General features: G+C 69.6%; 5 protein-coding genes across 7 annotated transcripts in view; 2 read left to right on the plus strand and 3 right to left on the minus strand.

The window, feature by feature from the left end:
- The window catches only part of TMEM160 (transmembrane protein 160), a 6,546-nt gene extending 6,087 nt beyond the window's left edge, over positions 1–459 (minus strand). The window contains 2 exon segments of the mRNA XM_080608744.1: positions 79–157; positions 159–459. Coding sequence (XP_080464870.1) covers positions 79–157; positions 159–269 — 190 coding nt within the window. The 5' untranslated portion in view covers positions 270–459.
- Positions 460–1,286: 827 nt separating this feature from the next.
- Positions 1,287–3,881, minus strand: TBCB (tubulin folding cofactor B). Its single transcript, XM_080608754.1, has 6 exons — positions 3,693–3,881; positions 2,768–2,911; positions 2,076–2,172; positions 1,736–1,927; positions 1,574–1,646; positions 1,287–1,492 (listed from the first exon to the last, which is right to left on the minus strand). The coding sequence occupies exons 1-6, from the start codon at positions 3,828–3,830 to the stop codon at positions 1,378–1,380; spliced, it is 759 nt and encodes a 252-aa protein (XP_080464880.1). The 5' UTR covers positions 3,831–3,881; the 3' UTR covers positions 1,287–1,377.
- A 1,030-nt stretch (positions 3,882–4,911) lies between these two features.
- On the plus strand, positions 4,912–7,394 carry POLR2I (RNA polymerase II subunit I). The gene is made up of 6 exons (XM_080608755.1): positions 4,912–5,030; positions 5,316–5,370; positions 5,498–5,571; positions 6,403–6,477; positions 7,048–7,099; positions 7,197–7,394. The coding sequence occupies exons 1-6, from the start codon at positions 4,972–4,974 to the stop codon at positions 7,257–7,259; spliced, it is 378 nt and encodes a 125-aa protein (XP_080464881.1). The 5' UTR covers positions 4,912–4,971; the 3' UTR covers positions 7,260–7,394.
- Positions 7,395–8,508: 1,114 nt separating this feature from the next.
- On the minus strand, positions 8,509–21,060 carry WDR62 (WD repeat domain 62). Of its 3 annotated transcripts, XM_080608753.1 has the most exons (29): positions 20,469–20,627; positions 19,751–19,842; positions 19,580–19,642; positions 18,660–18,717; positions 18,155–18,325; positions 17,865–17,999; positions 17,303–17,485; positions 17,007–17,167; positions 16,363–16,537; positions 16,152–16,289; positions 15,488–15,663; positions 15,197–15,288; positions 14,783–14,908; positions 14,366–14,433; positions 14,047–14,168; positions 13,817–13,892; positions 13,499–13,610; positions 13,065–13,128; positions 12,689–12,808; positions 12,421–12,542; positions 12,105–12,157; positions 11,696–11,902; positions 11,412–11,563; positions 10,704–10,822; positions 10,411–10,560; positions 10,205–10,331; positions 10,013–10,124; positions 9,473–9,661; positions 8,509–8,904 (listed from the first exon to the last, which is right to left on the minus strand). In XM_080608753.1, the coding sequence occupies exons 1-29, from the start codon at positions 20,562–20,564 to the stop codon at positions 8,692–8,694; spliced, it is 3,672 nt and encodes a 1,223-aa protein (XP_080464879.1). In that variant the 5' UTR covers positions 20,565–20,627; the 3' UTR covers positions 8,509–8,691. The 3 variants fall into 3 exon arrangements, with proteins under 3 accessions (XP_080464879.1, XP_080464878.1, XP_080464877.1); XM_080608752.1 differs by lacking the exon at positions 18,660–18,717 and having other exon boundaries at positions 12,421–12,539; positions 20,469–21,060; XM_080608751.1 differs by lacking the exon at positions 18,660–18,717 and having other exon boundaries at positions 20,469–21,060.
- A 55-nt stretch (positions 21,061–21,115) lies between these two features.
- Positions 21,116–25,404, plus strand: THAP8 (THAP domain containing 8). Its single transcript, XM_080608756.1, is given in 5 exon segments — positions 21,116–21,268; positions 21,933–22,125; positions 22,734–23,027; positions 23,029–23,304; positions 24,718–25,404. Coding segments are annotated over 5 exon segments (1,059 nt in total). The 5' UTR covers positions 21,116–21,131; the 3' UTR covers positions 24,877–25,404.
- The last annotated feature ends 445 nt before the right edge of the window (positions 25,405–25,849 follow it).

A 25,849-nucleotide genomic window follows, 5' to 3' on the forward strand; every position in this document is an offset into this window, starting at 1 on the left:
CCTTTAGCCCCGCCCACCCCCCTTTAGCCCCGCCCACCTCCCTTAGCCCCGCCCACCCCCTTTAGCCCCGCCCCTCACCACCCTCCAGCGCCTTCCGCAGCAGCCACGCGTCCGCCCGCTCCAGCTCGGTGGCGGCGGGGGGAGGGGGGGGGCGGAGGGCGGCCGGGGCTGTACCGGGGCCTCCCCTGCGCCCCCCGCGCCGCCCCCCGCAGCCTCCGCAGCGCCGCCGCCGCCGCCCGCCCCCCGCCGCCCCACCACCACCAGCCCATGGCCGCCGCCTCCGTCACCGCCTCCGCCGCCGCCGCCGGTCCCGCGGGGCGCCCGCGCCCGTTGGCGGAGCCGCGCGTCCGTCAGCGCCGCCCCGCCCCGGGAACGGGCCGCGCCCATCGGCCGCGCGCGCGGGGCACGCCGGGAGGCCCCGCCCGGTGGCCCGGAGCCGCCTCTCCCCCCTCCCCCCTCCCCCCCCGCACCGAAACCTTCAATAAACGGCACCGGACGCGGGGGTACGGCCCCCGGGGGGGCTTTATTGGCGGCGGGAGGGGCCGGGAGCCGCACCGGGAGCGGAACCGGGACCGGGAGGCGAAGCGGAACCGGGTCCGGGCCCAACACTCGTACCGGGAGCGGCCCCGCCCCCGGGGGGGGCCCCGAAGACGCCCATGCGGGCGGTGCTGGGGGCCCGGAGCTGCTGCAGCTGGCGGCGGCCGCGGCGGAGCAGGAACTCGGCGCGGAGCCGGTCCCGGGGGGGCAGCGCCGCCCCCCGCCGGAACTCCTCCCGGATCCGCGCCGCGAAGCCCGGTTTGCCGCCGGCGGCGCGCAGCAGCTGCCGGTAGAGGCTCAGCGCCTCCCGCCGCAACCCCCCGCCCGCCGCCGACATCCGGGGAGCGATCGGGGATCGGGGCCGGGCTCTGCGGGGGAAGAAACCGGGGGGGGAGGCGGTGAGCGGGGTAAGGGGGGGGGGACCGCGGGGGGGGGGAACCCCCGGTGCCGCCGCGCTGCCACTCACCGCTGCGCCCCGCTTCCGGCGCCGCCGTCACTTCCGGCACCGCCCCCCGCGCGCCGCCATTGGCCGCGGGAGCAGAGGGGCGTGGTCAGCGCTAAGCCCCGCCCCCCCGTGGGACCGGGCAGGGAAAATGGGTGAAAATCGGGGGGATTCGGGACTGGGGGCGGCACCCCCCCACCCCCCGCTGCCGGGGCCGCTTTGGGGCACTTTGGGGGGGGGGTCAAAGCAGCGCTGGGGGGGCGGGGGGAGGCGGAGCCCACGGGGGCAGGTGGTGGCGTTCCTCAATAACAACAATAATTATATTAAAAAAAAAAAAAAATAAAGGAAAAAAGGGACAAAAACGGTGAAAACGGGCGAAAAGTCCCCGCGCCGCCCCCTCACAGCTCGTCCAGGCCGTCGTCCTCCTCGGGGAAGTCGCCGGCAGTGACGCTCTGCGGCTTGACGAAGGCGCCATACTTGGGCGGGCACTCGAAGTACCGGCAGCCGCCGACGCTGGGGGGCGGCAAACGGAGCTCAGGGGGGGGCCCGGCAGCACCCATGGGTGCTGGGGGGGCACCGGAGGGGGGTGCTCACCTGCCGTCGTGCTTGCCCAGGGGCTCGTCGTAGCGGACGCCCACCCAGTGGCCGGGCTTGAAGTCAGTGAGGCCTGGGGGGGGGAAGAGAAATGGGGGGGGGGGGTCAGAAAAAGGAGGGGGGGCACAACGGGGACGGGACGGGGACGCGGCGGGGACGTACCCACGTACATGACGGTGCCCCGGCGGCAGGGCTGCCCCGGCACCCGCACCTGGCAGCGGGCCCCCACGGGGAGCGCGGCCGCCAGCGCCGCCTCCTGCGCCCGCCGCTGCTCCTGCTCGGCCGCCTGGCGCCGCGCCGCCGCCTCGTCGTAGCGGCCCCACTGCCGCTGCTTCAGGAAGGCGCGCAGGGACTCTGCGGGGGACAGCGGGGACGTGGCAACCCCCCCCCCCGGGGGACGGGAACGGGAATGGAGCCCCCCCCCGGGGCACCGGGAGGAGAAGGAGGGGGCAGGGGGCGTCCCCGTCCCGTCCCCCCCAGCCGGGGGTCCCGCCGCCGTCACCTGGCCGCTTGTCGTAGTCGCTCTCGGGCATCTCGTACTTGGGCACCTGCGACACGTCCTCGTACTCGCCGATGCGCGCCCCGCTGCGGTCGATCACCTGCGGGGCCCCGTTAGCGCGGGGTCCCGCCGCGGGGGGGGGGGCGGGGGGGGGTTGGTGGGGAGGGTGACGTTACGGGAGTCGCGTTTTGGGAGGAAGGTTGGGGGGAAGGGGTTGGGGGGGGGGAAAGGGGGCTGCAACGATTCAGAGCCCGGTTTTGGGGTGAGAAAAGAGGCAAAAGGGGTTTGGAGTGGGGAATGGGGGCGGCAGTGCTTCAGAGCCTGATTTTGGGGCGAGAAAGGGGGAAAAAGGGGGTTGGGGTGGGGAAAGGGCAGCAGTGATTCAGAGTCCGATTTTGGGGTGAGAAATCAGGAAAAAGGGGGTTGGGGGGGGAAGGGGGCAGCAATGATTCAGAGCCCGGTTTTGGGGTGAGAAAGGGGGAAAAAGGGGGTTGGGGGGGGAAAGGGGGCAGCAACGATTCAGAGCCCGATTTTGGGGTGGGGAAAGGGGGCAGCAGCACTTCCGAGCCCGATTTTGGGGTGAGAAAGGGGGAACAAGGGGGTTGGGGTGCGGAAAGGGGGGGCGGCAGCGCTTCAGGGCCCGATTTTGGGGCGAAAAAGGGGGGAAAGCGGGGAGCTGCGAAGAGGGGACCCACGTGCACTCGGCAGCCGTCGGCCACCGGGTAGGAGCCCAGCAGGGCCTCGTCGCAGTCCAGGCGCCCCAGCAGCTCCTCGGCGGGGCCGTACAGCTCCAGCTCCATGCACGACGCCGGGCTGCCCACCACCAGCTCCAGCTTGCACTGCGGGGGGGACGAAGGCGCTGCGGGGACCGGCACCGGGAAGCGGCACCGGGAACCGGTACGGGGACCGGGGATCGGCACCGGGAAGCCGCACTGGGAATGGGGACCAGGGACCGGCACCAGGAATTGGCCACTGGGGACTGGCACCGGGAAGCGGGACCGGGAATGGGGACCGGGAACTGGCACCGGGACCGGGAAGCGGCACCGGGAATGGGGACCGGGAACTGGCCACCAGGGACCGGGAACGGGAACCGGCACGGGGACCGGGGATCGGCACCGGGAAGCGGCACAGGGAATGGGGACCGGGAACTGGCACCGGGAATTGGCCACCGGGGACCGGCACCGGGGACCGGGACCGGGAATGGGGACCGGAAAGCGGCATCGGGGACCGGGACCGGGAACTGGCCACCGGGGACCGGGATCGGGGACCGGGAAGCGGCATCGGGGACCGGGACCGGGAACCGGCACCAGGGACCGGGAAGCGGCCACCGGGAACAGGGAATCGGCCACCGGGAACAGGGAATCGGCCACCGGGAACAGGGAATCGGCACCGGGATTGGGGACTGGGGACCGGCACCGGGTGACCGGCACGGGGAATGGGGACCGGGCACCGGGGATCGGTCACCGGGGACCGGCACTGGGGACCGGGTTTGGGGCAGCGCTCCCGACACGGACCCGGTCCCGTCACGAACCCGTTCCTGTCACGGACCCCACGGTCCCGTCACGGACCCCGGGCCGGGCCCCGTGAGGGGCCGCTGAGGCCTGGTCCCGGCGCCGGTACCTTGAACTCGGCGATGGTGAGCCCGGTGCCGTAGCGCTTGTGTGCCCGGAAGGCGTTCAGGCTGCTGCTCACCGCCAGCGACACCGCCCCGGGCCCAGCACCGGGCCCCGGGCCCGGGCCCGGCCCCGCCGCCGTCATGGTGCGGCCCCGCCGCAGCCGCCGCCGCTTCTGGAAGCTTCCGCCCGCCCCCCGCGCCGCTCCGCCAATCCCGAGCCACGGCCCGCCCACCGGGACGGGGGGCGGCCAATGGGAGAGGAGCGCTCGGGGGTCGGCCAATGGGGAGGGAGGGGGAGGGCGGGGCCGGGCGGGGCGCGGGAAGGGCGTGGCGGGGTGCAGGAGGGAGCAATGCATTGGGTGCTGCAGAGCAATGCATGGGGTGCTGCAGAGCAATGCATGGGGTGCAGCAAAGCAGTGCATGGGGTGCAGGAGAGCAATGCATTGGGTGCTGCAGAGCAGTGCACGGGGTGCAGCTGAGCAATGCACGGGGTGCAGCAAAGCAGTGCATGGGGTGCAGGAGAGCAGTGCATGGGGTGCTGCAGAGCAGTGCATTGGGTGCTGCAGAGCAATGCACGGGGTGCAGCTGAGCAATGCACACGGTGCAGGAGAGCAGTGCATGGGGTGCAGGAGAACAATGCACGGGGTGCTGCAGAGCAACACACGGGGTGCAGGACAACAATGCACAAGGCTGTAATGGAGCAATGCATGGCGTGCAACAGAGCAATGAGAGGGCTGAAAGAGAGTGCTGCATGGGGTGCTACGGAGCAACGCACGGGGTGCAGGAGAGCAATGCGTTGGGTTCAGCAAAGCAATGCACACGGTGCTGTGGAGCGCTGTGTGGGGCTGTAGCAGGACATTGCACAGGGCGTTACAGAGCAACGCATGGGGTGCAGCAGAGCAGTGTGCGGGGCTGTAACAGAGCAATGCACTGGGTGCAGCAGAGCAATGCACGGGGTGCAACAGAGCAATGCATGGGGTGCAGCAGAGCAATGCACGGGGTGCAGCAGAGCAATGCACAGGGTGCTGCAGAGCAACACGCAGCCCTGTAACGGAGCACTGCAGGGCGTGCAGCAGAGCAACGCGTGGGGTGCAACAGAGAAAAGCCCCGGGGGTACCAGGGCGAGGTACAGGGGCGCAGAAGAGCGACGCGTGAGCCGCAGACGAGGGCGCGCGGAGCAGCGCGCGGGCACGAAGGGGTTAACCCCCCCCGGCCGCGTCCCGCCGCTTTTTGGCCCCTCGGGGCCGCCGTCCCGGGGCCGCAGCGCGCAGGCGCGGGGCCGCCATGGAGGCGGAGGGCGGCTACGAGCCGGGCTTCGTCGGGATCCGCTTCTGCCAGGAGTGGTGAGGGCGGGGGGGGACCGGGACCGGGACCGGGACCGGGACCGGGGACCGGGACCGGGACCGGGACCGGGGGCCGGGACCCGGGACCGGGACCGGGACCGGGACTCGGGACCCGGGACCCGAGGCCTCACCGGGCACCCGGGCCTGGGCCTGGGCCTAGGCCTCGCCTCAGGCCGTTACCGGGCCGGGCCCCAGCCCCCCCCCGTTAATCCCGGTGCCTCCCCCCCCCCCCCGGTTAATTAATTCCGGTGCCCCCCCCCGCTAATTAATTCCCGCGCCCCCCAGCAACAACATGCTGTACCCCAAGGAGGACAAGGAGAACCGCATCCTGCTCTACGCCGTGAGCCCTTCCCCCCCCCCCCCCAGCAGCCCGGGGACGGGACCCCTTCCCCCCCCCCCCCCCGGGGCTCCCCCGGGCCGTGCCCCCCCCCCCTTTAAATTTCCGTTTTTCCGTGTCCCCCCCCCAGTGCCGGAATTGCGACTACCAGCAGGAGGCCGACAACAGCTGCATCTACGTCAACAAGATCACACACGAAGTGGAGTGAGTGGGGGCCCCCCCCCGGGACAGCACCGGGACCCCGGGACCCCCCCGGGACAGCACCGGGACCCCCCCGGGACAGCACCGGGACCCCCCCCCCGGACGACACCAGGAGCCTGGAACCAGGACCCCGGGACCCCCCCCCCCCCGGGACCCCCCCCCTGGAACAGCACCGGGAGCCTGGGACCCCCCCCCGGGACAGCACCGGGAGCCTGAGACCAGGACCCCGGGACCCCCCCCCTCCATGACCCCCCCCCCTCCGGGACAGCACCGGACCCCCCCCCCCCCCCGGGATGACCCCAGGACAGCACCGGGACCCCGGAACCCCCCCCCCGGGACAGCACCGGACCCCTGGGACACCACCACCACCACCCCCCCCCGGGACCCCCCCAGGACCCTCGATCCCCCCGGGACCCCCCCCGGTTCTCCCCCGGTTCCCCGGGGGGGGGGGTGGCAGCGGCGGCCGGGGGATGTGGGAAAAGCGATTAAAAATGGCCCCGGGGGGGGGGGGGGGGGGGAGGTAACCCGGGGGTAATTAAGAAAGGAGTTGGGGTAATTAACGAGGGAGGGGTTGGGGGGTAATTAGGGGATAGTAAGGGGGGGCTGTAAGGGAAGGGGGGTGGAGAGCAATTAATTGGGGTGATTAATAACCGGGGGGGTGGCTTGTAGGTAATTAGTAATGAGAGCAAGTTAATGAGTGAGTGAGGAGTAAACTTTAGGTACTGAGAAACAAGGGGGGGGGGGCAGTTAAGGAGGTAAGGGGGCTGCCCATAGCCTGGGGGTAATTAAGAGGGGTAATTAGAGGGGTAATTAACAGCCTGGCTCCCCCCCCAGCGAGCTGACGCAGATCATCGCCGACGTCTCCCAGGACCCAACGCTGCCGCGCACTGAGGACCACCCCTGCCAGAAGTGAGGGGGGCACGGGGACCCCCCCGGGACCCCCCTGGGGACACAGGGACCCCCCCGGGGTCAGAGGAACCCCCCCCCCCCAGAGACGTAGGACCCCCCTGGGGATCCCCCCCCCCGGGGCCACAGGGACCCCCATGGGGACATGGGAACTTCCCCCCCCCTAGAGACTCAGGACCCCCCCGGGGACCCCCTTGGGGACACAGAACCCCCCCCCTAGAGACACAGGGACACGGGGACCCCCCCCGGACTCAAGAACCCCCCTCGGACCCCTCCCGGGGACACAGGGACCCCCCCCAGGGACACAGGGACCCCCATGGGACACCCCTGGGACCCCCCCGGGGGACACAGGGACCCCCCCCCAGCCACCAGCTCCGACCTCGGTGCGAGGGACGTGGTGGTGGCCCCCAGGGCCCTGCTGCGTCCCCAGATCCCCCCCGTAGCCCCGTTCCCTCCCGGGGGGGGGGCTCCTGAACCCACCCCCTCCCCCCCAGGGCTCTCCCCATGTCCCCAGGGGTTTCCGCGTCCCCCCCCCCCCGCCGGTGTCACCCCCGTCCCCTCTCCCCCCCCCAGGTGTGGGCACAAGGAGGCCGTTTTCTTCCAGTCCCACAGCGCCAGAGCCGAGGTGAGGCCGCAGCCCCCCCCCCGGGGGGGGTCCCCGTGTCCCCAGGGGTGTCCCCCCCACCCCGTGACCCCCCCTTTCCGTCCCCCCCCCCCCACAGGACGCCATGAGGCTGTACTACGTCTGCACGGCCCCGCACTGCGGCCACCGCTGGACCGAGTGACACCGATGCCCCCCCCCCCGACGCCGACGTCCCCCCCCCGACGCCGTCACCCTGCGGTTCCCCTTTCCCCTCTGTGCCTGTTAGGAGAACATTTTTGTGGGTTTTTTTTGGTACAAAAAACGCTTGTTTTGGGCACTGGGCCGTTTGTGGGGCTGCGGGGTAGCGGGGGCGGCTCCTGGCGGGGGGGGGGGAGCACCCAGGGGTGCAGGGGAGGCTTCGGGGTGGGCGTGGGGGCGGTGAGGCTGGAACGTTGCAGCCAACTGGGGGACCCCAAGTCCCCCGCGCTGGGCCCCAAATCCACACTTTTGGCCCCAAATCCACACTTTTGGCCCCAAATCCCCCACGCTGGGCCCCAAATCCACACTCTTGGCCCTAAATCCCCTGCGCTGGGCCCCAAATCCACACTCTTGGCCCCAAATCCATACGCTGGGCCCCGAATCCACACTCTTGGCCCCAAATTCCCCGCCCTGGGCCCCAAATCCCACACTCTTGGCCCCAAATCCACACTCTTGGCCCCAAATCCATACGCTGGGCCCCAAATCCACACTCTTGGCCCCAAATTCCCTGCCCTGGGCCCCAAATCCCGCACTCTTGGCCCCAAATCCCCCGCGCTGGGCCCCAAATCCACACTCTTGGCCCCAAATCCCCCACCCTGGGCCCCAAATCCACACTTTTGGCCCGAAATTCCCCGCCCTGGGCCCCAAATTCCCCGCCCTGGGCCCCAAATCCACACTCTTGGCCCCAAATCCCATGCACTTGGCCCCAAAAGGCAGCCCCGGTGCCCCCGATTGATCCCGCCGGGCCCCGAAGCGCAGCCCCAAGGCTCCCCCCTCATCCCCCGGGCGCCCCAAACGCCCCCCACCCGGCTTCCCACATCGTCCCCCCCCCCCCCCCGGGCTCCGGGTTTGGCTCCCAGCGGCATCCCCGGAGCTCCAAATTCCCCGTTCCCGATCCCAAATTGCAGCCCTCGTGCCCCATGGGGCGCCCCCCCCCCCACCTCCAGGCTGCCTTTTGGGGCTCCGGGTCGCTCTCCGGGCACCAGAGGAGCCCCAACGTGCCCCAAATCGCCCCCTGTACCCCAAATCGCCCCCCCAATACCCCAAATCGCCCCAGGGAGCCTCACGGTGCCAGCAGAGCCCCCAGCCCCACCTGGAGGCCCCCCCCCCATCCTGGAGCCTGCGGCACCCCAAAGCCCAAACACCTCAGCGCCGCCTTTTAGGGTCAAACCCACCGACCCCAAATCCCGCGGTTTTGGAACAAAAACGTTTATTGGCGAGGAACCTGGAAAAAAAAAAACGGCAGCCACGGCCCCGGAGGTGGCTCGGGGAGCTAAAACCCCAAAAAACATCCAAGGAGCTTAAAAGAGAACAAAGTGCCTTAAAAAAACCCCCAAAAACCCCCAAAAGTGAAGCAGCGAGGCTGGGGGGGGGGGTCAGGGGGCGCTGCCGCCCTGCAGCCGCTTCCCGACCATCTCCAGGAGGGCCTCGGAGTAGGCTCGGAGGAGGGCGAGGGTCTCGGGGTCGCGGCCGGGGGGCTCGGTGCCGCGGACCCCCCGGGAGCGCAGCTCCGCCGCCGCCCAGCCCCAGGTGGCGGCCAGCGAGGCCCGCGCCCGCGCCGCCTCCTCCTCCTCCTCCTCCAGCGTCACCTGCGGGACACGGCCCCCCCCCCCTCGTCACCCATGGGTGCGGGGGGGGGGTTACACGGCTCCGCCGGCCCCAAAAGAGGCCTTTTTTTGGGGGCTAAAGAGGCAGAATTGGTGAAAGGAGGGGGGGACGCGAGCGGTGGGTCCCTCCAGGGAGGGAGGAACAAGGCAGCGCCCCCCCAGGCTGAGGTATTGAGGCCGATGGGGGGTTTGGGGGGAGTTTGGGGGGGATTTGGGGGGGGGTTGGGAGGTTTGGGGGGATTTGGGAGGTTTGGGGGGGGTTTGTGGGGGTTTGGGGAGGTTTGGGGGGATTTGGGGGGGGTTTGGGGACTTTGCGGAGGTTTGGGGGGGATTTGGGGGGAGTTTGGGGGATTTGGGGGGGGTTGGGGGGGTTTGAGGAGGATTTGGGGGGGGTTGGGGGGGTTTGAGGAGGATTTGGGGGGGTTTGGGGGGGTTCGGGGAGGATTTGGGGGGGGTTGGGGATTTTGGGGAGGTTTGGGGGGATTTGGGGGGGGTTGGGGATTTTGGGGAGGTTTGGGGGGATCTGGGGGGGTTTGGGGGCGGCACCGACCTGGTCGTAGAGCGTCAGCAGCTCCTGGAAGCGGGCGCGCAGCAGCTGCAGGGCGGTGCTGAAGGCGCCCAGGGGCGGCGGGGGGGGTCCTGCGGGGCGGGGGGGGGATGTCCCTGCCCCTCGCTCACCCGCGGCTTCGTCGGCGCCGGCGTTTTGGCCCGGTTCCGGAGGTTTCTCGGCCGGAAGGTTCTGGAAATGGGAGTTGATGAGGTGCCGCTGAGCCCAGCGCCGGCGAAACGTCGAGGCCGCGCGCGGTTTCGCGGCCCCGTCCTGCCCCCGAAAAAGCACCCGGGGGTGGGGGGCAGCAGCTGGAAAACAGCTTTTTTTTTTTATTTTTTTTTTTATTTTTTTGGCACCTTCCCCAGGAGGGAAAAAAATCCCTGCCCGGCTCGGTGACCCCAGCACCCCCCCAGGGAACTCCCCCCCCCCCCTTTTCCCTTTCCCTTCCCCCCCCTTCTTTTCCCTTTCCCTTCCCCCCCTTCCTCCCTCCCCCACCCCATGGCCCCCGGGCTCCCCCTCCCGCAGCAGCCCCCGACTCGCCTCCGCTTCCCGGAGCTCCGCGGCCGCTTCCACCTCGTCCCCGCCGGGCTCGGGGCCGGCGGCCGGGCTCTGCTGGGGGGGCTGCACCCTCGGGAGGACGGCGGCCGCCAGCCTGCGGGGCAACGGAAGGCGTCGGGACGGGGGGAAACGCTCCCCCGGGGCGTCCCCCCACCCTCGGCAGCCAGCACCCACCTGCCGCTTTTTTGGCAGCGCGAGAGGAAGCGGCTGGAAATGCTCAGGCGCAGGTTCAGGAGCAGGGATTTTTCCTCCTCCCCGCGCCCGGGCGGCTTCAGATCCTTCAAGGAGCCGTCGAACTTCTCTGCGGCGCCGGGCCGGGGAGCGTCAGCCCCCCTCCGTCAGCCCCCCGTTCCCCCGTCCCCCGTCCCCGTCCCCGCTACCTGCGGCGTGGGCGTCCGCCAGGGTCTCGAAGTGCTGCTTGAGGAACTTCTCCTGCTCGGGGGTCTGCGGCAGGGAGCCGCTCGGCGCCGGGCCCTCCTCCGCCTGCCCCGCCGTGTCCCCGTCGTCGGAGCCCGCCGAGTCGTCGGCGGCTGCGGGCAAAAGCCCCCCCGAGGGACGAGGGACGTTAACGGGAGCCCCCCAAAAGCCCCACGGCGGCGCCGGAGGAAAAGGCCCAGCTCCCTCAAGGCGCTGCCAAGCGTTTCACGGGGTCGTTTCTCGGCGAAGCCTTTACCTCCCGGCTCGCGGCAGCCCCCCGGCCTCGGCAAACCGGGCACGGGGCGGGCCGAGGCGTTCTCCTGGGGCAGCTCCTGCAGGAACGGGGGCCGCAGCGGCAGCGCCTTCACGCGGGACCTTTGGGGGGAAAGCGAGCGGGTTGCAAACGGCCGCCGCCACCGAGCCTACGGCGCGTCCCGAAGCGCGCGGAGGGGCTGAGGTGAAGTGGTGCCCTCCGAGCTTCCCCTCTTGGAGCAGGTTCCCTGCAAAGGAACCCCCCCCCCCCCCAATCTCGCCCCCTCGGCAGCCTCCGGGGATCGCCAAAGGATCTGGCCCCGGGGATCGGGTGTGAAGGAAAGGACGTGCTGGGGAGAGAGGCGAGACGGGGCTCGGGGCGGTGACACGAAGCCGAGTGCAGCCCTGCAGCTTTGCGCTTCAAAAGGGGCGGCTCAAAACCAATCCTAAAAGAAAAATAAAAGCACCCGCGGGTTTTGGCCAGCCGAGGCAGCCCCAAGGGAAACGTTAAACGAAATCGGCGCCTGCTGGTGACGTTTGAGGAGGTTTTTGGGGGTAACACAATCCAAGCTGGGTGGCAGAGAGCTGCACCGAGGCCGCTCCCACCCGCCGCAACCCAGCGGGGGCCGTTTTCGCCGCTGCCCAGAGGAAGAAATCCTCCCCAGCAAGGAGGGGAGGCCCCTTGCCCCTCTCCCCGCGGGGCAGAAGGAACCTGCTGGCCTCCGGCGTGCCGTGCTCGGAGCAGGGCTCGTCCAGGCTGGGCCCCGTCGTGTCGGGCAAGTCCAGCTCCCGCTCAGTTTCATCGTCCGGGAACAGCTCCGAGCTTTCGGAGCCCTCGACGGCGCTGCCGGGGTAGGTGTCCGCCTGCCGGAGGGGGAGACGGAGGGCGAGGAGCTGAGCCCCGCGGGGAGCTGAGCCCCGCTCGGTTCTCCCGCCCGCCAGCGGCTCGAGGACGCGACGGTGACCCCGGTGGGGCCCCGGGGTCCCCCCCCCGACCTCCAGCAGCAGCTCCTCCAGGTTCCTGGGCTCCAGCTCGGCCTCGCCTTCGAGGTCGCTGCTCTTGGCGGGGGTGAAGCACGTCAGGTCCGCCTCCGGCAGGGTCTTGATGGGGCCGTGCTCGGCGCACTCTGCCCACCTGCCCTGCGGCCGGTAGCTGCCGCGGGGGCTGGCGGCCGCGCCGTCGGAGCCGTCCGCCTCCCCCAGCTGCGAGGGGAAGGTTGGGATGGGGGGGGGGGGGACACACACGGTTTGCCCCGAGCGGAGGCGCCCGCACTGGGTGCGAGGACGCCTCGCCCCCTACGACGCCGCGGGGAGGCGAGGGGTCGAACGGAGGGGCAAAAAGGGGGGGGCTTAATTAAATTAGAATCACTTTAAACCCTCCCGCGGGCGCCGCTGCCCGACTTACCAGCCTCTTGGCCCACATGGGCAGCTTGCCGTTGGTCAGGATGCACACGGGGGCTGGGGGAGGAGAGACGGCTTTTGTTTGCAGCCCTCGTCGCAGAAAGCGGGGAGGGAAAGGGTAAAAGCAGCCCCCAGGCAGGATCTGGAAGCGTTTGGTCTGCGTTTCCGCCCGCCCGGCCGCGTCCCCTCGCCCTCCCCGGGCAGCAGCAGAGCCTCACGGTGAGAAAAAGAGCGGAAAAAGAGAAAAAAAAGAAAAAAAGAGCCCCCACGCAGCATGGGGGGACAGAGAAAACCTTTGTGGACGCTGGCCCGGAACTCACGCGGCTCCAGGTCCTCCTTGGACGGGGTCTGCGTGGACGCGGCCTCGTCCTGCTCCGAATCGGGCTCCTCGTCGGAGGGTCCCCCTTCGCCGCCGGGGACGCCCCCGGACGCGTCCCGCCTGCTGGAGAGGGGCCGTGGAGCCACCGCGCCCAACCTCCAGCCCGTCCCGACGGCGTTTGCGGGGCAGAACCGGGCGGGAGGTCGGGGTGAAGGGGCTGGAGCCAACCCCGAAGCTGGAAAACGCGCCTTTTTCCCCCGGAACCGTACCTGAGGTGCCTGGGGAACGTGGGCTCCTTCCCCCTCTGGGGCTGCAGCTGGTTGAGCTCCAGCAGGTGCTGCTTCATGCTGCTGGTGATCTCGGGGCCCAGGTGCCAAACGAACACGCAGCTGGGGCAGAAAGGCCGGCAGGAGGGGTGGGGGGCAGGTTTCCCCCGGATTTTGGGCACGGGGGGCTTTACCTTAACGCCCTTAATTCGATTAATTCACCCAGCACGGCCCCCGCCTGCCTTATGCGCCCTACCCCCAGCTCTCTAAAGGCGATTCTTGCGAGGCACGCGGCGCGATAAAGCACAGAAATCCCCCCCGCGGCTCCGTAGCCCCCCCCGTAGCATCGAGCACGGCGGCTTTTCGGGCGCTCCGGTACCTGTCTCCTGAGACGGTGATGAGATGCTTGCAGTCGTAGGTGAATCGCATCCCCGTGACGATATCTGCGACAGAGAACCGAAGGCTGCAGGTTTCTTGCCGGGAACGTGACTCTCCCCCCCCCCCCCTTGCCATCGCAGCCACCAGGATTCACAAGCCGCCAGGCTTACGTTTGGGAGCCCAGCCTGCTGCAGGCACGCTGCTGGGCCAAACCAACCCCACACCGCTCGTTAAGCCTCCTTAATTGCGGGTTTGGACGACTGCGATTTCCTAACGTGCCCTTTTGCTACGTCTGCAAACGCGCTCCGTGTTTTGCTGCAAGCGGGCACCGCTCCGAGGGCGGCGCTGCCGGGGATTCCCAGAGATTTTCCCCAAAATTCTTCTAACCGGACGCAAACTTCCAGATTTTCGACGCGCCAGCGCCCGGAAACAAACCTGAGTGTCCGAACATCTTGGCGACGCACTCTCCCGAGCGGAAGTCGATGATGGAGATGCTCTTGTCGGAGCAGCTCGTGGCCAGGAAGGTGCCCGAGGGATCCAGCTGCACCTGGGGAAAAAGGGCAAGGGGATCCCAGAACCCCTCCGCGTGCCCCCAAGCCCTTTGGGGCCGCAGACTGCCCACAGGCAGCTGCCCGCCCCAGGGGGGGCGGCTCCCGGGGTGCAGCGAGGGCAGTTCCGCGGGGCAGCGAGCGCCGCGTTCGCCCCAGCGTCCGACGGATGGGAACACCCGGGGTGAAGCGTCCCAGGCCTTACCTTCAGCAGGGAACCCTCGTCGGCCTGCGAGCCCTTGTAGCAGCACCTCTGCTTCCCGCTGGCCGTGCCGTACACCCTGCGAGCGGGGCAGGTTACGGGGCTCACGGCCCTGGCAGACGAGAATCGCCCCCGCGGCGCCGCGGCCGGCAGGGAAAGGGGCGACCCCGAGGCGGGTGGGCGAGGAAAGGGGCTGGGGCTGCGAGGTTCGGCCCGGGGCAGGGTGCCCTCACCTGACGTTCCTGTCCTGGCAGGCGACGGCAACGTACTTCTGCGTGATGTCGATGTCCATGTCGTACAGGGTGGTTTTCTCGGCGACGTGGTGCGTCCTGACGAAGCTGAAGCCGTCGGGGCGCTGCGGGGAGACGGGGACAAGAGGAGGGTTGCGCTGCCTTCTCACCCCCCCCCTCCCCGCTCACAGCCGAAGCGGCTGGCTTTCGGCGGCTCCTTTCCTGCGCTGCTCGCAGCACAAGGGCCCGAGCGGAGGGGGGACGCTTTGATGCTGTTTTGCAGAGTGAGGGCGGACCCCCCCCGAGGCACCCGACAGCCTACCTTGTGAGCAGCGCGGAAATAAATGCTTTTATCAGCGCCGCAGCTGATCAGCTGAACCTCTCCGCTGCCTACGCGAAGAGAACGCAGGGGTGAGAGACGGTGCTGACGTTAGGGGACGTCCGGACCCCACCGCGGCAGTCCCATTTGCGGGAACAACAGATAAAAACCAACTTTTTTTTTTTAGGAACCAGGCGCAACTCAAGGATGGGAGCCCCAGCTAAGGCTCCCCTCGGAGGGACGGGGCTGACTCTCGCTGCTCGCTCTCTTTTCCTACAGAGGGGCTCAAAGTGACCCCTCTAACATCGACGGCGGAATACGGGCACAAAACTCCCGGGAGAGGAGCTCTGACTTCGAGGGAGGCGGCGAACACGGCGAACGGAAGCGCGACGGGCACGGAGGAGCAGCTCGGCCACCTACCCGCAAACTTGACCGCCGTTATCGCAGAGGAGTGATCGTCCAGGGTTTGCTCCAGCTTGTAGCCTTTGTCGACGTTCAGGACGTGGATCAGCCTGTCTCTGCTCGCCGAAGCCAGCAGCGCTACTCCTGGGGGTGACGGAAGACGGGAGGAACAAACATCGCACCGGGAAGGTTTCCCGCAGAGCTAAGGCAGCTTTTAACCCGCCACACAAAGCCCGCGGCCCCAGGGCTCGTCTCCACCTCCCTGGCCTGAGAGAGGAGGCAGCCTTCCCCGCACGGCCGCCCTCTCAGGACGCCCCAGCTCGTTTCAGCGAGCAGCTTTCCGCCGCTCTGCCGGTCAGAAAAGCAGAGAAAGCAGAGCTCCCCTCGAGCGGGAGCGGAGCCAGGCGCGGCGCAGCCAGGACGTGGCCTCACCCGTCTCCGGCTTGGAGTACTCCAGGCAGAGAACTTCCGAATCGTGAGCTTCCACTTTGGCCACCTCCTGCAGGGACCGCAGCTCGTGGATCCTGCGAGGGAAGCGCGCCGTCAGCTCGGCCCTGAACGTCCAGGGAAACGACGCAGGAACACCTGCTGGTGCCCGAGATGCTCGGAGGCGCTCGAGGAACACAAAAAAAAAAGGAGGTGAACATCTACAACAAGCGGTGAGGGGCAGCGGAGCCCGCACGCCGGGGCCACGCGGCCACCGCCGCGCACGGGGACACTTGCCTGAGGTTCCCCGCTCGGTCCCCCGAGGCCAGATGCTCCCCGTCGGGGCTGACCTGCATCACCCGCACGCCGGACTTGGCGTCGAGGTGGCCCGCGCCCTCGCCTTTGTCGATCACGCTGGAGGAGTCCTGGAGGTGCTGCGTGTTGTTGTCCACGTAGATGACGTTCAGCAGGGTCTTGGAGAGGAAGGAGGGGGGGGCGGTGAGGCCGGGGTGCCCTGGGCAGGGGGGCGCAGCGCTCGTTGGGAAGCGAGGAGCCCACCCGCACCTCCCAGTTGCTTCCTATGACCCCGCTTTAGTTTCCCGCGCTTCCTGCTCAGCTGGGATTTGACAAGCGCCACGCGTCCCTTTAACAACCCCGTGCTCGCTCAGACAGAAACACAGGGCATGAGGGAACAGAAAGCGTTCTCGAGGCTTGCTGCGATCACCAGGATCTACCAAAAATCGCAGCCCCTCTCTCGCCCAGGCCCCGTACGCGGAGCTGCGAGAAGCCAGAGGGGACCCAACCCTCCCAGGCTCTCGAGGGACCTCGTCCTCTACAGGCGAGAACGGGAGCAGGGGCAAAACTGAAGGGGAAGCGAGAGGGTCAGCTCCACCGGCTGCAGCCATGGCTTTCGGGGCTGGAAAGGCGCGTGGGAAGGGGGCGAGGGCAGCCCCGGTCTCACCGTGCTGTAGGCGTTGCCCCGGCAGGGGCGCTCGGGGCCGCTTCCCAAGGTCCAGACGCGGACGGTGTTGTCCGAGGAGCACGTCAGGAAGGAGCCGGGGGGCAGGCAGGACGGCTGCTCCTTGAACTCGGGGTACACCTGCGCCGCGGCCGCGCGTCAGGCGGGAAGGGGCCGCGAGGAAATGCGCCGCGCTCGGCCCGTCGGCCCTCACCTCGACGCTCCAGACGAAGGAGCTGTGGAAGAGCTCGGACCACACCTTCCCCACCGCCCGCAGGTCCCCCACGTCCCACACGTAGACGCTGTGGTCCCTGTAGACGCAGGACAGCCAGCGCCGGGCGGCGTCGTAGGCCAGCGCGATGGTGTCGGGATAGAGCGCGTCCGGGCGCCTGCGGGAGGGAGCGGGCCGTGGGGGTCCCCCGTGGCTAACGGCACCCCGGGGGCGCAGCCCGGGCGGCGTTTTCGGGGCCGCCGCACCCCCCGCGGCCGCTCGAGCCCTTTAAATGCTCGGCCGGGGGCGGATTAATTTCTACACCAGATCACAGCGATATCCTGAAGCGTGCGAGCTCCGAAAGGGGAAACGAAGCTCTCAGCCCTGCCTCGTGCACGGCCGACGCCGCAGCTAACGACCTCCTGCCCTCACCGTCTTCCAGGAAGCATTAATGACACGGCAGTAACGAGGCAGAGCCATTACGGTGCTGCTTGCAAACCCGTCTGAGCTCACGCCTCCCTCGGAACGGGCTCTCGGACCGACGACGAGAGCAGTCAGCTCCGAACACCGTCGGCCGAAGCCGCGCGGGGTGTCTCGGAGGCTCGGGGTGCCTCGGAGGCTCGGGGCGCCTCGGAGGCGTGCGGTACCTGGGCTGGGGCGCCTGGGTGACATCCACGCCCAGGGGGTGAGGCTTGGGGAGGTCGCTCAGGTAGCGCAGATCGCGAGCCTGGAAGATCCTCACGGTGCCGTTGTCGCAGCCGCAGAACACCAGCTCCTCGCTGACGCAGACGCAGGTCGCGAGCGACACCTGGGGCGAAAGGCACGCGGCGGGGCCTCACCGGGAAGTCCCAGCAGCGTTTTTTTATTATTATTCATTTTTTTTAAGCTGCATCCGGACGGGGGCTTCCCCCGCCTCGTCCGGAGCACCCCCCCGGGCCCCCACCTTCAGGACGATCCACTTCTCCAGCACCCGCCTCTCGTTGAAGTGGCACAGCAGCCCCGAGTGGGAGACGCAGAAGGTGCTGCCCAGCGCCTGGCCCCGGCCGCAGGCCACGCCGCAGAAGACGTTGTTGTGGAGCTCCCCCAGCAGCCCCGAGCGCCCCACCAGCGGCACCGTCTCCTTGGTCTGCGGGCGGAGCCGCAACGGACGAGCAATTAACCGAGACGCAATTAACCGAGACGCCCCCCACCCTTTGCAAAGAGGCTCCCGGGGGGGGCTCGCTGGAGCCCCGCGCGCCGCTGAAACCAGACGGGGCTTCGAGGTCTGGGGTCCGCAGCAGCCAGGGCAGAGCAGCCCTGGGCGGGGGGGGGGGGGCAGCCACGGCTCCTCTGGCCCAGCCTACCCGAAATCCGCCCTCTTTCGGCTCAGAAAGCTGAAGTCGTGCCCCTTCCCCACGCTCCCCGATGAAGACGGAGTTGTTTAACCCGCGCCCAGACCCGTTTCAGCTCCCCCCGCCTCCAGCACCCCTGGGAAGGCGTCAGAAGAGGGGGCCCCCCCCCCTCACCTTCAGCTCCCTGGCGGAGTCCAGGAACCAGAACTTGACGTGGCGCTGCCCCACGGTGACGAAGTAACCCTCCTCGGAGAAGGACACGGCCGTGACTCTGCACGACACCTTGTTGGACGCCACCAGGGAACCCTTCTGCTCCGGGAGGGCCACAGGGCTGTCAGCGGGACCACCGTTCCCCCCCCGTATCCCCCAAAGAAAACCCCAAAGAGCCAGCAGCCGGGGGAAAAGGCCGCCTCGCCCCACCCCCGGCGCCGTTTCGGGGGAATTTCGAGGCGGCTCGGCCCCACCTTCCAGTCCCAGACGTTGACGACCCTGTCGTGGCGGTGGCCCACCGACACCAGGTACTCGGCGGCGGGCGCGAAGGCCACGCAGGCGACGCCGTGCTTGTGGCCATGCAGCGCCGAGACCTGCGCCCGCTCCTCCGCGTCCCAGACCCGGACGGCCGGGCGGTGCCCGTTCTGCGGAGGGAAAACATGGGGGGGGGGGCAGCGTGGCTGGGGGCTGCCCCCCCCCCCAAAAACGGCTCCCAAAACGGCCCCCGCCCCCCCTTGCTTCCCACCACCGCGCCCCGGTGCTGCGTTCAGTCAGAGGGGAACGGAGCAGGGCCGCGGGGTGGAAATCGCGGGGGGGAGATTGAAATCGGGTGGAAAAAGGCGAAATTGGGCGGAAAAAGGCGAAATCGGGTGGAAAAAGGTCAAAAAGGGAAACGCGGGAGGGAGAACCCCCGCCGACAAGGAGGGTTTGCGGGTGCTGGGGACGCAGGAGCGGGCTGTAGGGGCCCAGCGGCCGCACCTCTCCGGTGACGACGAGCTTCCCGTCGGGGGAGAAGGCCAACGCGCTCACGGTTTTCCTGGGAAAGGTTTGGGGCTTCGTCAGTAACGACCGGCTGGGGGGAGGTCGGGGGAAAGGGGGGCTTCGGGGGGATGTCAGGGGGAAGGGGAGCTTCGGGGGGACGTCAGGGGGAAGTTTCGGGGGGATGTCAGGGGAAGGGGAGCTTCGGGGGGATGTCGAGGGGAAGTTTTGGGGGGACGTCGAGGGGAAGGAAAGCTTCAGGGGGACATTGAGGGGAAAGAGAGCTGTGGGGGGAAGTCAAAGGGAAATTTTGGGGGGACATGGAGGGAAAGGAAAGCTTTGGGGGGACATTAAGGGAAAGGAGAGCTTTGGGGGGATGTCGAGGGGAAGGAAAGCTTTGGGGGGACGTTAAGAGAAAAGCGAGCTTTGGGGGGACATCAGGAAAGTTTTGGGGGGATGTCAAGGGAAAGCTTTGGGGGAACGTCGAGGGGAAGGGGAAGTTTCGGGGGGACGTCGAGGGGAAAAAAAGCTTTGGGGGGATGTCGAGGGTTTGGGGAGCTTTGGGGGGACGTCGAGGGTTTGGGGAGCTTTCGGGGGACGTCGAGGGGAAGTTTCGGGGGGGCGTCGAGGGGAAAGCTTTGGGGGGATGTCAAGGGGAAAGGGGAGCTTTGGGGGGACGTCAGGGGAAAGCTTTGGGGGGACGTCAGGGGAAACGAGAGCTTTGGGGGGACGTCGAGGGGAAGCTTCGGGGGGATGTCAGGGGAAAGTTTTGGGGGGACATCGAGGGAAAGGAGAGCTTCGGGGGGACGCCGAGAGAAAGTTTTGGGGGGACGTTGAGGGAAAGGGGAGCTTCGGGGGGACGTCGAGGGGAAGGGAAAGTTTTGGGGGGGACGTCGAGGGTTTGTGGGGCCGCGCGGTACCTGGAGGCGTTCAGGATGTGCCTCTGGGTGTTGGTGCGGGGATTCACGAGGACGACCACGCACCTGCAACGAGAGGGGGGCGGCTCGCGGGGGGGGGGCGGCTCGCGGGGGGGCCCGGGAGCCTCCTGCCCCGGATTTTAAGGCTCTGCTAATTGCGCTAATGAGGCTCACCCAGCCGGGTAGGCGAGCTGCCCCGAGGTCGGGTCCCAGGCCAGGCCGCTGCCGCTCTGCGCCGTGACCCCCAGCACCTTCTGCAGCGTCACCTGCGGGGGGTGGCACCCTGTGGCACCCCCATCCCCGGGGGGGTGGCACCCCCATCCCCGGGGGGGGGGGCACCCCGAGGGACGCCCCTGCTGGATGCTCTGCAACCCCCCATAGGGATCCCCAACCACTGCCCCCCCCCCAAATCCTGCCCCTGACCCCCCCCAAATCTTGTCCCCTCCATACCCCCCCCAATTCCTGCCCTCTCCCCAAGCTCTGCCCCCCCCTTAAGCTCTGCCCCCCCCCCCAAGCTCTGCCCCCCTTCCATGGAGACCCCCCCCAAATCCAGCCCCTCCCCAACCTCTGCCCCCCCCCAATCCCCAATTCCTGCCCCCCCTCAAGCCCTACCCCGCTCCCTGGAGACCCCCCCCCCCAATTCCTGCCCCCTCCCCAACCTCTTGCCCCCCCCCCCCCAGCCCTACCCTGCTCCCTAAAGACCCCCCCCAATTCCTGCCCCCCCCCCAAGCCCTACCCCACTCCCTGGAGACCGCCCCCCCAAGCTCCCCCCCCCCCAAATCCTGCCCCCTCCCCCCCCAAATCCTACCCCCTCCCCCAGCCCCCCCCCCCAAATTCCTGCCCCCCCCAGCCCCCCCCCCGTTATGGGGACACCCCCCAGCCCCCCCCTCACCGCCTCCTGCCGCCAGCACCGCCTCAGGACGAAGGGCGGCGGCCCCTCCCCGCCGGCAGCCCCCCCGGCCGCCCCCCCGGCCGCCGCCGCCGCCATGGCTCCGGGCCCCCCCCCGCCGCCTTCGGTCCCCGCTCCGAACCGCGCGCGGAAAGCCGGCCTCGCCACCCCATTGGCCACCGCGCACGCCGCTCACCGCCCGCCTCCCCCCGCCCCGACCAATAGCAGCGCGGCGCCGCCGGGCGGGGGCACCGCCCCTCGGCCTCCTGCCACTCAGCGCCGCGCTCCGCCAATCGCCGGGCGGCCCGCGCGTAGACCCGCCCCCCAACTTCCTCCCTCCGCACCTCGCGGGCCGCTGGTTCGAATCCCGCCGCCGCCGCCGCCGCGAGCGTGCGGCCGTTTTCCCCAACCCCAACCGAGGGCGGTTATGAACGGCGTCGGAAACGGCCCCGGGGCGCTGAGGGCGGCTCCGAGGCCCCCCACGCCCCCCCCTTCTCCCCCCACAGCTTTGGGTCCCCACCTTTCCCTCACGCCGCCCCCCCCCAGGCTCGGCCCCGCGGCTAGGCCCCGCCGTTGCCATGGCGACGGCTCGCCCTCGCCGCGCATGCGCCCATCCGCGGAGCGACCGTTGCTAGGGCGACGGCGCCGCCGGCGGCCCCGTTGCGCATGCGCCGCCCGCCGTGCGTGCTGACGCAAGGCCGCGGGGAGGCGGCGGCGGCCATGCCCAAGTCGTGCCGGGCCCCGAACTGCTCCAACGCGGCGGGGCAGGCCCGGGGCCCCGGCCGCCGCCTCAGCTTCTACAAGTCGGTACCGGGGGGGTTCCTGGGGGGGCTTTGGGGGGTTCCGGGGGGCTCCTGGGGGTTCCGGGGGGACTTCTGGGGGGCTCCGGGGGGCCGGGCTGCAGGCTCTGGGCCCGCTCCTTGCTCCCTTGGTGCCTCGGAACCACCCCCCCCCCCCCCCGGGTCCCCTCCTCAGCCTCCCCGAGGTCCCCGTCACCCCCAGACCCCCCCCCCGGGGTCCCCGTCACCCCCGATAGCCCCCTCCCGGGTCCCCTGTTACCCCCAGCCCCGCCCCCCGGGGTCCCCTATCACCCCCAGATTCCCCCCCTGGGTCCCCTATTACCCCCGGCAGCCCCCTCTCGGGGTCCTTGTCACCCCCAGCCTCCCCCCCCCCCGGGTCCCCTGTCACCCCCAACACCCCCTCGGGGTCCCCTGTCACCCCCAGACCCCTCCCCCTGCCCCCAGGGTCCCCTTTTCACCCCCAGATTCCCCCCCGACCCCCTTTTCACCCCCAGATTCCCACCCACGACCCCTTTTCACCCCCAGATTCCCACCCACGACCCCTTTTCACCTCCAGATTCCCCCCCCAAACCCCTTTTCACCCCAGATTCCCCCCTCCCCAACCCCCTGTCACCCCCACCCCGCCAGACCCCCCCCCCTTTTGACTCCTTTACCCTCCCCCCTGCAGGTTCCCGCTGCAGGACGCGGCCCGGCTGCGGCGATGGCTGGCGCAGATGCGGCAGGAGCACTGGGTGCCCACGCGGCACCAGCACCTCTGCAGTGACCACTTCGAGCCCTCCTGCTTCGAGTACCGCTGGGGCGTGCGCTACCTGCGGCCCGACGCCGTCCCCACCATCTTCCCCGGCCCCGGCGCCCCCCCGGTGAGCCCCTCGCTGCCCTCGGGACTCCTGACGGCTCCGGAAGCCTCCAGAAGGACCCGCAGACGGGTCTAGGAGGGCGCAGAAGCATTCGGGGGGTCCTGGGAGCGGCTCGGGGGGTCCTGGGAGCGGCTCGGGGGGACCTGGGAGCGGCTCGGGGGGTCCTGGGAGCGGCTCCGGGGGCTCTAGAAGCACACAGTGGCTTTCTGGAAGGGTCTGGAAGCTCCCGAGATCCTTCCCGGAATCGTCCCAAAGCCCCCGGGAAAGGGATGAGCCCCCTGGAGGTGTCCCAGAGGGGTCTGGGAGCTCCTCGGAGGCGTTTGGAAGGGTCTGGAAGGTCCCTGGAAGACGCTAGGGACCTCTGGGAGCCCCCTCAGAAGGGTCTAGAAGGTCTCTGGGGGAGCGACCCCCTGCGGAGGGGACCGGAGGGGGGCTAGCAGCTCCCCGGAGGGATTTAGAAGCCCCCCAGCGACGTTGGGAAGCCCCCCAGAAGGCGACCCGTCGCCTCAGGGCACCCCAAACGGGGATTTCTGTGCACAACCGTCCCCGCTCGCTCGCTGCGGGATCGCCCAGGGGCGCGTGATCCTATTTTATTCCCCCCCCTCTTGCAGAAACGACCGAGTCCCGGCAAGCCCCCGGCCGCCCCCCAGCCTGAGCACCCCCCGCCGGAGAACCGGGCGGCACCGGCGGCACCGGCACAGCCGCCCGACCCCGACCGCGCCGCGCCAGAGGCCGTGACCGTCCCCCTACGGCCCGCCTCGCCCGCCGCCCGCCCCCTGCAGCCGCTGGAACTGGGGGTCCCCGAGGAGTCCCCGGCGCCGAGCCCGGCCCCGCGCGCCCTGGCGGAGCGCGGCGGCGAGGCGGCCGCGGCGGTGCCGCCGCCGGTGCTGGCGTACGTCGAGACCGTCCCCCGCCGCCGCCGCCGCGCCGGAGCCGCTGGCGTCGCCCGCCCTGCCGCTGCCCCTCGTCTCCGCCGTGCCGGTGGCGGAGGCGGAGGCGGCGCGGGGCGAGCTGAGCACCGGGGAGCTGCTGGGCGTGGTGCTGGTGCTGCAGCGCAAGGTGAAGGTGCTGCAGCAGCGGCACCGGCGCCACTGCGCCCGCCTGGAGGCCATGGAGGGGCTGCTGGAGCAGCTGCGCCACGCCGGCCCCCTGCCCCGCGGGGGGCTCGAGCTGCTCGAGGAGGTGGGTGGCGCCTGGCCCCCAAAAGGGCGAAGGGTCCCCAAAGGGTGGCACTGTCCCCAAAGGGGTGACGCTATCCCCAAAAGGGTGAAGGGTTCCTAAAGGGTGGCTGTGTCCCCCAAAGGGGTGACGCTGTCCCCCAAAGGGTGAGAAGCATTCCCCAAAAGGGTGAAGGGTTCCCAAAGGGTGACAGACCCCAAAAGGGTGCTGCCATCCCTGGGGACGGCGTCCCCAAAAGGGTGAAGCGTTCCCCCAAAGGGTGATGCCGTCCCCAAAAGGGTGCCACCATCCCTGGTGACGCTGTCCCCAAAAGGGTGAAGGGTTCCCAAAGGGTGACATTGACCCCAAAAGGGTGCCACCATCCCTGGGGACGGTGTCCCCCAAAGGGTGAAGAGTCCCTAAAAGGGTGAAGGGTCCCCAAAGGGGTGACGCCATCCCCAAAGGTGTGACACTGTCCCCAAAGGGGTGAAGGGTTCCTAAAGGGTGACGCCGTCCCCAAAAGGGTGCCGCCATCCCTGGTGATGCTGTCCCCAAAAGGGTGACGCTGTCCCCCAAAAGGATGAAGGGTCCCCAAAGGGTGATGCCGTCCCCAAAGGGGTGACACTATCCCTAAAAGGGTGAAGGGTCCCCAAAAGCGTGACGCCGTCCCCAAAAGGGTGAAGCGTTCCCCCACGCGGTGACACCATCCGCAAAGGAGTGACGCTATCCCCAAAAGGATGAAGGGTCCCCAAAGGGTGGCACTGTCCCCAAAGGGGTGACGCCGTCCCCAAAGGGTGAAGCGTTCCCCCAAGGGGTGACACATTCCCCAAAAGGGTGAAGGGTCCCCAGAAGGGTGCCACCATTCCCCAAAAGGGTGAAGGGTCCCCAGAAGGGTGCCACCATTCCCCAAAGGGTGAAGGGTCCCCAAAAGGGTGACGCCGTCCCCAAAGGGGTGCCGCCATCCCTAGTGCCACCATTCCCCAAAATGGTGACGCCGTCCCCAAAGGGTGAAGCATCCCAAAAGGGTGACGCCGTCCCCAAAGGGGTGACGCTGTCCCCAAAAGGGTGAAGGGTCCCCAAAAGGGTGACGCCGTCCCCAGAAGGGTGACGCTGTCCCTTGTGGGGTGATGCCAATCCCCAAAAAGGGTGAAAGGTCCCCAAAAGGGTAAAGGGTCCCCAAAGGGTGATGCCGTCCCCAAAGGGGTGACACTATCCCTAAAAGGGTGAAGGGTCCCCAAAGGGTGACACATTCCCCAAAAGGGTGAAGGGTTCCTAAAGGGTGGCACTGTCCCCAAAGGGGTGACGCTGTCCCCAAAGGGTGAAGGGTCCCCAAAAGGGTGCCGCCCTCCCACCGCAGCCCAACCCCCGGCGGGGACGAGGCGGAGGTGTCCTCGCGCTGTCCCCCCCTTGTCACCTTCTGTGTCCCCCCCCCCCCAGGCCTGCCTGCAGCCGGAGCCACCGGAGCCCGCCGGCGCCGTCACCATCATCTGCGGGCGGGCCGAGGACGCGCTGCTCTACGCCGTGCCCCCCCCGGGGACACCGGGGACGTTGGGGACACCGGGGACGCCGGGTGGCCTCGGCCCACAGTGCCCGTGACGCGGTGGCACCGTGGCCGGGTGCCGGGGACGCTTTGCTGTGCTCGGGGGGCGTCGCGTGGAGCTGGGGACCCCCCCCCCGAGGCAAGGGGACACCCCCCAAACCAGGGGATCCCCCCCTGAAGCCAGGGGACCCCCCCCAAGGCCAGGGGACACCCCCCTGAAGCCAGGGGGCACCCCGGAGGCCAGGGGACACCCCCCGAAGCCAGGGGACACCCCCCAAACCAGGGGACACCCCCCCTGAAGCCAGGGGACCCCCCCCAAAACCAGGGGACACCCCCCAAACCGGGGGAACCCCCCCAAAAGCAGGGGACCCCGCCGAAGCCAGGCCCCCCCCCCCAAAGCCAGGGGACCCCCCAAAACCAGGTGACCCTCCCCAAAGCCAAGGGCCCCCCCCCCCCGAAGCCAGGGGACACCCCCAAAACCAGGGGACCCCCCCCGAAGCCAGGGGACACCCCCAAAACCAGGGGACCCCCCCCAAAACCAGGGGACCCCTCTGAGGCCAGGGGACCCCCCCCGAAACCAGGAGACACCCCGCAAGGCCAGGGCTCCCCCCCCCCGAAGCCGGGGGACCCCCCCAAACCGGGGGGCCCCCTCCTGAAGCCAGGGGACCCCCCCCGAAACCAGGGGACACCCCCCAAAGCCAAGGGACCCCCCAAGAAACCAGGGGACCCCCCCCGAAGCCAGGGACCCCCCCCCAAACCGGGGGACCCCCCTGAACCCAAGGGACCCCCCCCAAAACCAGGGGGCGGTCCCCAACCTCCGGGGGGGGGGGCACCCCCGTTGCCCACCCCGTGCTGCCCCCCCCCCCCCCCCCCCCCCCGATGTCACCCCCTCGGACCGCGAGGTGTCCCCAGTGCCACCCCCGTGTCCCCCCCCCTCGGGTGCGGGTTGGGGGGGGGGGGTCCCTATTTTTGTATTTCGGGTTTATTTTGTTAAAACGGGGGGGGGCGGGGGCGGGGGCGCGCCCCCCC

The sequence above is a fragment of the Anser brachyrhynchus genome (genome assembly GCF_964034855.1).
Source record: "Anser brachyrhynchus genome assembly, contig: SCAFFOLD_372, whole genome shotgun sequence".
In the NCBI taxonomy this organism is placed as follows: Eukaryota; Metazoa; Chordata; class Aves; order Anseriformes; family Anatidae; genus Anser; species Anser brachyrhynchus.

Bases quoted from the DNA above. Each gene is read 5' to 3' on its own strand.
- TBCB (XM_080608754.1), bottom strand. From the start codon at position 3,830: ATGACGGCGGCGGGGCCGGGCCCGGGCCCGGGGCCCGGTGCTGGGCCC. The intron at 1,647-1,735 runs GTACGTCCCCGC...TCCCCCCCCCAG, and splicing joins GGGCACCGTCATGTACGTGG to GCCTCACTGACTTCAAGCCC. The intron at 1,493-1,573 runs GTGAGCACCCCC...GCCGCCCCCCAG, and splicing joins CTGGGCAAGCACGACGGCAG to CGTCGGCGGCTGCCGGTACT.
- POLR2I (XM_080608755.1), top strand. From the start codon at position 4,972: ATGGAGGCGGAGGGCGGCTACGAGCCGGGCTTCGTCGGGATCCGCTTC. The intron at 5,031-5,315 runs GTGAGGGCGGGG...CGCGCCCCCCAG, and splicing joins ATCCGCTTCTGCCAGGAGTG to CAACAACATGCTGTACCCCA. The intron at 5,572-6,402 runs GTGAGTGGGGGC...CTCCCCCCCCAG, and splicing joins AAGATCACACACGAAGTGGA to CGAGCTGACGCAGATCATCG.
- WDR62 (XM_080608751.1), bottom strand. From the start codon at position 21,045: ATGGCAACGGCGGGGCCTAGCCGCGGGGCCGAGCCTGGGGGGGGGCGG. The intron at 12,158-12,420 runs GTGAGTTCCGGG...CTCCTCCCCCAG, and splicing joins CAAGGAGGACCTGGAGCCGC to CCCCCGTGTGCATCCTGACC. The intron at 10,332-10,410 runs GTAGCGGGGACG...CCGGCGCCGCAG, and splicing joins GGCGGACGCCCACGCCGCAG to AGAAGTTCGACGGCTCCTTG.